Here is a 12,403-nt window from a genome sequence, read left to right as displayed (position 1 = left end):
GGAGGGGTAAAATTTACTATTCCCACTCCAGTTGGTGCAACAGTAAAGAAAGTGTTGGATTCTGGAAGGGTAAAATTTACCATTCCCAATGTAGTCAGTGCAACAGTAGGGAAAGTGTAGGCTCAGGCTCAGAAGGGGTAAAATGTACTATTCCCACTACAACAGTGCAACAGTAGGGAAAGTGTTTGGACTCAGGAGGGTAGAATTTGCTATTCCTATTCCAGTGGGTGCAACAGTAGGAAAAGTGTTGGACTCAAGAGTAAAATGTACTATTCCCACTCTAGTCTGTGCAACATTAGGGAAAAAGTTGAATTTAGGAGGAGTTATATGTACTATTACCACTCCAATCGGTGCAACAGTAAGGAACGTTTTCAACTCTGGAGAGGTAAAATTTACTATTCCCACTCCAGTTGGTGCAACAGTACGGCAAGCGTTGGACTCAGGAGAGGTACAATTTACTATTCCCACTCTAGTCTGTGCAACATTAGGGAAAAAGTTGGACTCAGGAAAGGTAAAATGTTCTATTCCCACTCCAGTCCGTGCAACAGTAAGGAAAAGGTTGGACTCAGGAGGGATAAAATTAACTATTCCCACTCCAGTCTGTGCGACAGTAGGGAAAGTATTTCACTTCAAACACATACCTTATTTTAATACAGGTGTTATTTTCATTAAATTATAAACCTATTAACATAAAATTAAATATATGCATTAAAAACAATTCATTACAATAATTATACATTGTTTAATTAACGAATATAGGAAAAAATGTTATTCAATAATAATTTCATTAAATTCCCACAGTATAGTCGTACATTAAAATATATTTACACAATCTACATAATTACTTAATTAATAAATTAATTATAAATAAATAATAATTAATAATGTATTATTTAATTAAGTGCCCACCTTATACCCCCTACAAACCCAACAATCCACACCTAAAAAATAACTAAAAAATATTTACACAGTTTCCATACTTAATAATAAAGGATTATTTTTACTTTAAAATATATACATTAATTATACATAATTAACTTCTCATCCTGTATCCCATACACACCTCACAGCCCACTATAACACTATAAATTGCTATTTTAAAATTACATTAAAAATCTACATAACTTAAAATTATAAACTATATTTAAAAATATTAACAATACGCAAACGATATTAAATGTAGACAATTAAAATATTACTTAAACACATGAAGAAACTTAAAAAACGACTTTACTTACCTTAAAACATTGATATTTCTGTCAGTTATATTTTTGCACACAATATTTATGTGTCACAATATTAAAAACTCAATATTTCTGTAACTCAATATTTTGGTGATCCTCAGAGGGATTGCCTCTGGGTACAGGGTGGCATAATTCACCAGTACCAGGATGAACCTGTGACCATAAGAAGTGTAGGCATCCATAGGCCCAAGAATGTTGATGCCCACTCTTTGAAAAGGGGTGCTAATGACATGTAGTGGTTCCAGGGGAGCGTTTAGCGTTTTCCCTGTTTTCCCACTAGCCTGGCTGGTAACACAGGTCCTGCAGAATGAGTCTGAGGAAGTACTGATGTTAGGCCAATAGAAGTGGGGGACAAGCCTTGCAAAGGCCTTGTCTTGGCCCAAGTGTCCTGCCAGGTGAATCTCATGGGCCAGCTCCAGTAGGAAGTCCCTGTAGCATCTGGAGGATGCCCAGGACCCTTATTGTCCCCTGGACAGGAACCTTAGGCTCACTGTAAAGGAAGTTGTCCTCCCAGTAGATGTGATAGCTCCCAGAGACATCACCTGCTTTTTGGGCTTTGTCCTGTTTCCTCTTGCCCTCAAGGCTTGTTCACTCCCTCTGTGCCCTACAGAAGTCCTTCATGGTGGGTCCTCATTCAACATGCCAGTCAACAGGTGTAGGCAGGTGACCAATGGGAGCAGTGCTTTCTACAGTGGACTCAGTGGGAGCCACTGCAGGTGCCCCATCTATCTCACTAGGGGTACACACCGGGGCTGGTTTCCCAGGCTCTCTGCCTTTCCCATTTTTAGCTGCTGGCTAGGCCATTGTTTCATGCTCCAGCCCATTTTGTCTCCCATACCTGGCAGCCATGGACGTGTGGTAGCACAGATCCAATCAGTTAGCCCCAACATCTCTACATGAGCCTTGAGTTTCACTTCTTTCCTAATAGTAGACTCTAGGTCAATACCCAACTAACAATCCACAGGCATGGCAGCGCACACAGCAACCTTCAGAGGTCCTGAACCCCCACCCACTCAAATGGAATACAGGCCACAGGATATTGACCCTCTCTTTTGTCAGCCACCAAGCAAACTTGGTGGAATGCATGGAGAATCACCTCCTCTGGGGACACCAGCTGACAACTTTTCATAGTCATGCTGTCACCTGTGTCTCACAGAGCCTCAACACCTTGCCCATTCATGGTGACCCATTGCCTATACTTTGTAAAATGTGATGGCATGTGATCTTAAGAATCTTCTCAACATCACCCAGGAACACTGAACTCCCCCCCATTAACTGGGAAAAACTCCTCCTCTAGTACTATGGTAACCAACCCTGGGTTCTTACCTCCAGTGGGAAGCTGTGCTCTTTTTGGAAACCTGAAATCCCCTTGTAGTGTCTGCACTCATAGCACTTGGGAGTTTTGGGCTGCTGGCTTTTGTCAGGGTAATTTTGTTTCTGGTGGCCAGATTGGGAAGAAGAATCAGACCCTTTCCCCTGTTAGTTGTTTTGGGGGCCTTTAGAGAAATCCTTTTTTATCTCCTCTGTCTTTTTTCTGTTGGGGACACTGACCCCCTTTTGAGAGTCCCTCCCATATACATTCTTGGACACTCTGGTGCTGACCCAGATGTCTGCTTCCTCAGCTAGCTTCTTGGAGTCAGTCAGCTTGATATCCACCAGATGTTGGTGCAGTTCTGGAAAACAATTATCAAGAATGTGCTCCTTCAAAAGAAAGTTGTACAACCTTTCAAAATGATCATCCTTGCTGCTCCTCACCCAGTACTTCAGCGCTTTACCAGCATAATACAGCAAAATCTACCCAACTTTGGGTGGCAAGTTTGTAACTGGCCCTGAACTGTCTATACTTCTCAGGTGTCAACCGAAAACTTTCTGACTAAAATGGCCTTCATGACAGGGTAGTTGGGCTGGTCTTCCATCTCCTATGTGAGGAGTGTGTCCCTCCCCCTGTGGGCAAGTACTGACAAAGACTACGTCCCCAGGACTCCGGCGAGACCCTGTACACTTTCAAAGCCACTTCAGAGAATGCCAATCATTTATCTATATCATCCTCCACACTGTAACTGGGCACCATATCTTTTGGGATATGGTAGCTGGACTCACATGCAGGCACTGTAGGTATCCTGCCACTATTATTGCTGTTGCTGGACCCGTCAGTTAGGTTTCTTATGTCCAGGACTCTCAGGTTCAACTCCTGAGCAAACATCATTTTCTTCTCCTCCATGGCAAATCTCTTCACCACCATCTCTTTCTCCAATTTAAGCTTAGCCAGCTCCATTTTTTATTTCCTCTCCTCCCTCCTGTCCTCCAAGTCCACTGGGACAGGCCTTTGGATGACATGCTGCTCCCTGCCATGGAAGGTGCCCTCATTCCTGGAAGTAAGTTGCTGTCCTCCTCCACAGACAGCTGCCCAAGGCCTCCTCTCAGGCCCTGATCCAAATCATTCTACACATCCAGCTCTTCCTCAGCCTCATTCTCCTCAGAGGTCTCTTTCAATGCAGCATTGGCTTTTGAATAGGCTCTCAGTGCCTTTGGCAGTTCCACCTTCTTGGTGCTGCTCTTTACAGGAAGCTCAAAATCCTTTCAGAAATCTTTGAGCTTGGCCACCATGTAACCCTCAAGTTTCGCTAGCAGGTGCAGATGCAGAACCTCCAACCAAGGACATGATTTAGAGTAAAAAGGAAAACATGGCAATCACAGAAAATTGAAAAATGAAAAATGAAAATTGAAAAAAGTAGGGAAAAATGCCAATGGTGATCAGAGACAATTGTTTTGAATTGGTCTAGTCCTATCCTCACAGTCGAACACCAATGTTAGAAATGAGTTCTCTAGTTGGTAGAGATTTGCACCCTGCCGAAGTAGGGACCTCCTAGTAAGGGTAAGTAAGCTACACTCCCTAAATTAGCCTGTACACCCTCTGTTAGTTCGGTACAGAGCAATAGGGCTTAACGTAAGAGGCAATGTGTAAAGAATTTGTGCAACACGCACAAAGTATTATTATGAAAACACCTTAAAAAGACTCAACACCAGTTTAGAAACATGACCAAAACAACAAAATTCCAATCAGTAGAAGTAGAGATATTGGGGGTTATTCTAACTTTGGAGGAGTGTTAATCCGTCCCAAAAGTGACGGTAAAGTGACGGATATACCACCAGCCGTATTACGAGTTCCATAGGATATAATGGACTCGTAATACGGCTGGTGGTAAATCCGTCACTTTTCCGTCACTTTTGGGACGGATTAACACCTCCTCCAAAGTTAGAATAACCCCCATTATTTTTTAAAGATTAAGGGGCATATTTAAACTGTGTTTGCGCCGAATGTGCGTCAAAAATGTTGACGCACATTCAGCGCAAACCTTGTCCCATATTTATACTTGGACGCCCGACCCAGTGGACGTCAAAATTCCTCTGTGTGCGTAATTTTTGGGATGCGGGAAACCGCCTTGGATTAATGACATGCAAGGTAGGCGTTCCCACCCAAAAAATGACTTTAAGGCCTGTGCACCTTATTTATACTCCTGCGTCATTTTGATGCACAGGAGGAGGGGGGCCTTAAAAAACGTCGCCCAGCCTGATGTGAGCCGTTTTTAACGCCTGGGTGAGGGCAGGCGTTAAGGGACGTGTGGGCTCACTTCCATGGTCTCTAACCATGGTAGCAGTCCACAGGTGCCCTTCCCTGCCCCCTGCGACCCCCTGCCACCCTCGCCCACCCCTGGAGGACCCCCATGGATGGGGGGACCCATCCCAGGTAAGTACAGGTAAGTTCAGGTAAGTATTATTTTTTTTTTTTTTAAAGTGGCATAGGGGGGCCTAATTTGGGCCCCCTAGATGCCACTGTGCCCAATGGCCATGCCCAGGGGACAGAAGACCCCGGGGCATGGCCATTGGGCGAGCAGGCATGACTCCTGTCTTTGCTAAGACAGGAGTCATTTCAATGGGGGTTGGGTGCCAAAAAATGGCTCAAGTCCGGTTTGAGCCATGATTTTTTACTCAAACCTGACTTGCACCTTTTTTTGACGCACAACCCCCATTTTCCCCTACGCCGGCGCTGCCTGGTTTGAGTATTTTTTTTTTACTCTGACCATCCCGCAGTGCCGGCTAACGTCAATCCTTAAATATGGCGCCCGCACGGCGCGTAGGAATGGTGTTAGTCGGCGGTAAAACTTTTGACGCAAACCAGCGTCAGCGCTGGTTTGCGTCAAAAAGTATAAATATGTGCCTAAATGTGAAAACAGTGCTTAGATGTTAATAGTGCTAAAAGGTTACTCAAGGTCGCGAGGGAACAAAGTAAATCCAGAGATTTTTTGATGCACTTTCAGGTTTGTATTTAAGTAGAATAATAAGGTGGTTTAGAACTCACAGAAAATTGCACGAATACTACACTAATTGTTAAAGCATTTACTTACATGATTGTGTGAAACGGTCCGCCAGTTATTGTGGTTCCAAATAAGTGTGCTAGCCCTCTTCGATAAATGCGTGGGATCTAAAACAAGCAAATATGGTCAGATTACAATGTTTTTATACCCTGCCATCCTTCTTCATAAAGTACACTTTCGGTTATCCTGAGAGCAATTTATTTGTAACGGCTTCTAGACAGTAGAAAATATCGTTACAAAATGTAGAGAAGCAACAGGAATGTAATTATAGATTAATTTAAATTGTAATTATATTTTTCCAATGAAACAGTTGATCAAGTATTTCTTCTCTGTGGACTCGTGAACAACTGATGGGCTATGATCAGCCAGACAGAAGGCTAGTTAAAGGCTGTGATAGAGAGTTGAGCCGCTCAACATCTCCAGAAACATTTAGCCGAGCTGATTGTATTAATTGATTCATTCAACCAAAATGTAATATCCACAATGTCCATATGTGTTATTAGCATAAAATTCACCGGGACATTGTTATTGCTGTAGGTAAGGTAAAAACACTAGTATTGAAAAGATAACATAGGGATCACTGAATCGCCTGCCCCCTGAGCATCAGGAAGTGGCAGATTGATGCAACCCCGGAATTGTTCCATTTGCACTGTCAAGTAGGTGTCCTAATCCTAAAATGTTCAATTTGGGCATTAGGCAATTCTAGTGTTAATAAGAGGTGCGCATGTTTTCAGTCTATAAAATGCACCTTGAATCAGAAGATGGTATCCAGAAAAGAAAAAAAAAAACTCACTGCGGAGTGCAGTCTTGTGGAAGAAAAGTTTCTTCCCTACACAATTTAAATGACACCATGACAAAAAATGAAAATGTCCACCACAAGCATTAATCACTGTTCTTGTTAGGTCCAGTAAAGGTTTCAGTAAAGTACACATGAGCTCAAACCCAGGTAGTTGTGGCACAGACCAGATCAGCTTAACTTAAGAAAATGAGTAAAGCATTTAGTGGTACCAAAATAGTAAAAAAAGAAAAGCTCTGAGCGGAAACTGTCTGGCGCCCACTCCCAGGAAGTCATGGAAGTCAAATGAATGCTGCTCAGCATTATATCCTGTGAAAATATCTACCTCTGGACTTTTCTGAAAATCAGATTCCTTCAGCGGGGAAAGGCTGCAGGCTATAGCCAGAGAGGGTTCGATGTTGCTGGATGCCACTTTGTGTTGGCCTGCTCAATCTGATTTGCTGCTGCAGAAAAGATCGTTGCGGTAGCTGTGCCAAAGTCAAACCCATCAGTGATGCACCACCTTCGGCAGATCAGCTTGCAGGTGAGTCCCAGTCTTCTGTTGGTTCTCCGGGCAGAAATTCTTGAACATGTTTTTAATTCCCAGCCTTTAAGGTTAAGCAGTAAATGCTGGCACTTTTCTAAGGGCCTAAGGTCCTTGGGACAGCACTTACAGGGCAGGACTCCTCGGGAAGCCAACATCATGTTGCAGGCAGTTCCAGTTAGAAATGGTCAGATGGGCTCTTCAAGTAAAGTGGACTTCTTGTAGATTTTGTGTCCCTGTAGCTTTGCAAAAGGTCCTCAAACTGACCATTGGAGTCCAAATCTCAGTCCTTTTGTATAAAAGGAAGCAGTCCAGCCCTTGGGGGTCTCTTTAAGGGTTACAACAGCAGGTGTAATGCTTGTTATGTCTTCCACAGGTCCAGAGATGTTTTGAAGAGGGTACTGGGGTGCCACATTTATGCCCAGTGCCAGCCTGTGGGTATGGGAAAATCTGTGCCAGTCCAATGGGGTAAAAGTTACCAGGGGTGAACCTGCCCACTTTAGCAGCACTTTCCATGTCTTTTACTAAAAGGTATCCCAGAGTACTCTTCCCTACCTAAAGCCAAGAGGGCAGACCCTTTCTTACCCTATGCAGAGCTTCCTGTGTCCACCCAGGAGTGTGGCTATAATGATGGGAAAACCCTCCCCTTAGGTCACTCGCAGCCAGGGTAGGGAGCTGCTTCTCTCCCACTGGGATTGGGGCATGGCTGACTGGCAAGACAATAGAGGTGACAAGTAGGCATCAATTGAAGTTAATTAAGTTCCTTCACACAACCCAGAAACCCATGCTCTTAGGGGAAGGTCAACCCCTGCCCCTTTGGCTCAACTCTGGGAGCCACTTCAGACCTAATTGAGGAACCATTTAGCTGCTGGATGACAGTGATCCATGATATAAAGGCACATTTAGCTAAGACAGGAAAATTATTACTTTCTAAAAGTGTCATTTTCAAAATAGTAATATAAAATTCAAATTTGCCATTACTTTTGATTTTAAATTGCTATTAAAACGAGTCCTTGAATTATTTCATAGCTAGTCCAAAACTGAAGCTAAGCATTAGAAGGAGTTATAAGGTAACCCTGTGCTTTCCTATGGGAGAGCCATCCTTGCCACATTGAAAAAAAATGTTGGAGATTTTCACTGCCATGACATGTAAAACACAGAATATACATGTTCTACATTTTAAATACCATGCCCCATTCCCCATGGGCATTTAGCACCTTGCTTAGGTATAACTTATATGTATTACAAATGAAGATTTGGACCTGTCAAAAGGCTGATTTTGACAGGTCCAATTGACAGTTTTTAAACTTCATACGCAAGCACCAATGGCAGGCCGGGAGACATGCTTTGCATTGTCACTTCAGTAGTTGCACAATATGTGTTGCAGTCCACTAGTGACATTTAACTTTCAGGCCTTGGGTGCACTTTGTACCATATACTAGGAACATGCAAGTATGTTAAATATGTTAATCAGAAGTGTAGGAAATGTTGACATTTTGAGCAGTCAGAGCACGGGCATTGGGGCCTAGTTAGCAGTGCCCAGAGTCAAAACACCAGCAGCATTAGTTCAGAAAAATGGGGGTGACCGTACAAAAAGAGGCATTTTCCTACATTGCTAAGATATGAAAATATTAGAAACTCAAGCTTAGATGTGTATTATAATGTACATATAATCTTGTAAATTTCAAGAGCCCCAGGGGGACAAGGAGGGGAGAATTAGGGAAATGCAGTTGCAGAGGTTGGTGTCTCATGTGTTACATAACTGAACTTAATACTAAGGCTCCAGGTGGTCTAAAATGGAGGAGGAATTGTATATACGTCTTTAATACCTACCTCTTCTCTTTTAATATTGGGAGGTAACTGTAAATCATGGATAATGGATATCAGTATAGATAAGGGCTTGAAAATGTATTTATTAACATTTTAAATTTGATTATTGAGTGGACGAGGTTGTAGCTCAGAAACCCAAGAGTAGGTTAATACCAGCAAGTTATAGCAGATGTGGTTGTGTTCATTCACAGTGGATGTTGGCCCACTAGGACAATACTTCTTCACAAAAGTAAGCTGCAATAGAAAAACAGGGGCCACAGGGGAAGAATTTAGAATGTGTCGCGAGAATGAGAATATGCAAGAAATAATGTATTCTACATTAGATTAATCAGCCAAGGACAGTGTTTACGTGCAGTACCGTATGAGATGTAGGCTTATGCAATGTATATGTGAATTTACGCACCCAGTACTTTAAGCAAAACACAGGTGGCCACACCTTCCAGAGCCTTATTAGGCCAAGGGGACCCCATCCCCCAGGGACCTTTTTTCATGAAAGGGAATGTGGGGGCCTTGTTCCCCCAAGCCTTATAATACCCTGGGGACCCCCATAATCCAGGTCTCTTTTTTTAATCCAAGGGAAGAGGTGCTGCATGGCCTCTGTGTCACTCCCCTGGGGCCTACGGCATCAGGGTATCCATATCCTGTCTCTTTCAATTGCTTTTAATTTTTTACTTCAGGGCAGTGGACCAAGTCGACATGTACTGTAATGGATGCTAGCAACATTTTTCTGATGTTGCGGGCAGCCAATCAGGGCACCCACTCCCACAGGAGTCTGACTCTCACGGCGCAAGATGGCCCAAAGGAAATAAAGCACACTGGATCAATCATATTGCTCTATTTTTAAATGAGAACTCCCGTGAGAGTTTCTTGAGCTTCTCACTGACCCAACCGTCCAGCTATATAATTATTTTTGAACCTTAATATCTCAAAAGCTACTGTACAGATTTACACCAAATCACAAAAATCACAATCTGCATTCCAGGATCTAGCTTCCTGCCGAATTTCATGGATCACCCCAAAGCTTTCCATGTACAAACTAGTTAAAAAGAAGGAGCTTTGGAAAAGTTTTGTGGAGACTTGTCAAAGGATGACAAAGTTATCTGCAACACAAAAAATACTCTTTATACTCTTTTGCTATGAAACAGCCAACCACCACTAGGTAATAGCTATTTGTTTCAGTATGTATATATATATATATATATATCACTTAAAAAAACAAAGGTTACAGGAACGTTATAGTTAGGCTCATATTTTAAACGTATGAAACCATAGAAATTCACCAGTTATACAGTTACCTCAAGTAACTATAACTCGTGCTCTTAGGTAACTATAACTCATACCCCCGCCATGCAAAGTTTTTTTCATCAAACTGTCACTGCAAATATAATATTGTGAGCTAATTAGCAGTACATTGTGAGTACATTTTATATCACTGTTAAATGCTGGTAGAGCTTGCATTTTTCCTCCTCTATCTGAATTAGAACTAACATTTCCTAGACAGAGCTGACAGTGCACAGACTAAGTTCTAATCATTTCTTGTTTCAGGTGCACTGAATCCAGCTGTGAAGAGACTGAGGAACAAGTTAAGGGACATTTGGGTTTTGCAGTCAAGTACTATAAACATTTTCAAATAAAAACATAATCAGAGACAAATCAATAGTCTGGCCTGCATGATCCAAGTATCAACTAATAATACATTCATTTGAGTGACTTTGAATCTGGGTTCAACATGCTGTCACTTACGGAAGCATCTCTGATGAATATCCAAGGACAAATCCTCTCTGCATAGGACCAGGGCTTAATTGCACACCGAGGCCTCTTAATAACATTTCTAATAGTTGACCACAAAATACTCCTTAAATAGATATCATGGCTTAGGGTATAAGGAGGTACAGAGATGAAATACTACACCTCATTTTTTGTAACAGTTGGCAACACTTAAAGTGGGAATACTGCTTATCCAGCTCCACCAGCTTCTCATGTGAGACATAGGGCCTGATTTGGATCTTGGCGGTCGCATTGCCAAGCCACTCTGGGTGTGGACCAGAGAAGACCACCAAGTTGACGGTCTCTGCCTGCCATATTTGGATGTATTGCGACTGAGCCGAAGACTGCCACAACTAAGTGCTCTTCCTAGCTGTCAGGTAAGCGGATTCCATCTGGCCGTATTTAGATGTCACAGTTGGACAGGCGGTGTACAGTCAGTGGTTTGCTGATGGAGAGAGGCCATCGCTGGACCCAATGGGCATTGGACAATACCAGTGGCCGTAGAAAAGAGGTAAGTCACATGCACACCAACATGGACCTGCGTTTTGCATGCAGCAACACAACACACTAACACAATATACACAACAATATCCACACCATATAACAAGTGGCACACATACTGATACAACCACATCATACACTACACCTCCCTTCATTCAGGTCCTCTTGCAATGTGCGTACACCAGCACAGTTGACAAGTGTGAATATACCGTCATTCTGGTGCCAGAATTCATTTGGCAATAAATACTGATGCCATAATTGCAGTTGTGTATGTGTTCGATATGTGTTGTATACCGGTGTGTCCACGCCCGTGTCCCCGACATATGCATGTCACAGCAATGTAAAAAAATCACTGTAACGTGTAAATGTCTGCAATGGTCCCGTGCATATATGCAGTGACCCCCAACGTACACAGCCAATGTGAGTTAACTACTTTCATGTCCAGCGATGGTGGGGTAGTGTTTTCTCTGGAGTCTAATGACAGCAGCACCAGAGGGTCCTGTCCAGGCGTATCCAACCAGGATCGGAAGTTAAATCAGGAGAAAAGGTGAGTTTTCAACCCCTTCCCTTTCCAATCCACCAAATCAGAAGTGGAAGTTAGACTGCCACTTTTTGCATGGCAGTAATGCACATCCAAATCTGCTCGGCGGTAAGTGTAGCTGGCGTCCTGTCATCAGCCACTCTTTCCAATGGTGCTGTGGTGGCAGATGGGATTACTTGGCGGGGTCAGCGGGACTCGAGCGGGTTAGCCTCTGCGGCACCGCCAATATCTAAGTATGCCAGGCAGACCGTCATAGTGAGGGATGGGTTTTCAGTCAGAAACCCAATGGCGGGACCGTTACTGCCAAGATCTAAATCAGGCCCATAGTCTTGTGCCCTCATCATCAGTGCCTACAAGGTACCCTTCAGAAATATCTTGGACAGTTTCATCACCAGGTATTACAAGTACACTGACCCCACCAAAATCTATAAGAGCTTCAATGGACCTAGAAGCCCATTATCAAATAATGCACTTTTTAATACAAGTCAAAATCGGAATGTGCCACAGAAGGTTGTATCTCAAAGCAGAAAAACTAAGGTCATTCTACTAGTCATGGTTGATGGTTTTTATTTGTCTACAACCTGAGAACTACTCTCTATGGAAACCTGTCAATCATTTCTCTGGTAATCAATGTTGATAAACCCAAATTCTTCCAACAAGACATCTTCTGCAGTTTCTACCCTAAGCAACTGGCCCTGTTTTAACTGTGGTATTCAGCAATTATAATGAAATGTGTATTTGTCTCCCTACTGGGGCTATACACTTCAAGCCAGGGATATTGTTGGAAGCATCATTCAGTGTTGATTGTAGCTGGACAGTAGGCAA

General features: G+C 42.9%; 1 protein-coding gene across 2 annotated transcripts in view; it reads right to left on the bottom strand.

Annotated features, from left to right (window-relative positions):
• The window catches only part of LOC138265473 (transient receptor potential cation channel subfamily V member 6-like), a 298,739-nt gene that overhangs the window by 101,136 nt on the left and 185,200 nt on the right, over positions 1-12,403 (bottom strand). For both annotated transcript variants that reach the window (XM_069213213.1, XM_069213215.1), the window contains one exon: positions 5,651-5,727. In XM_069213213.1, the coding sequence (XP_069069314.1) occupies positions 5,651-5,727 (77 nt within the window). The remainder of the gene's footprint in view (positions 1-5,650; positions 5,728-12,403) is intronic.

Source organism: Pleurodeles waltl, chromosome 11 (assembly GCF_031143425.1).
Source record: "Pleurodeles waltl isolate 20211129_DDA chromosome 11, aPleWal1.hap1.20221129, whole genome shotgun sequence".
NCBI classification, from domain to species: domain Eukaryota; kingdom Metazoa; phylum Chordata; class Amphibia; order Caudata; family Salamandridae; genus Pleurodeles; species Pleurodeles waltl.
The sequence above is the reverse complement of the archived record's forward strand: the minus strand, read 5'-3'. Positions and strand labels throughout refer to the sequence as shown.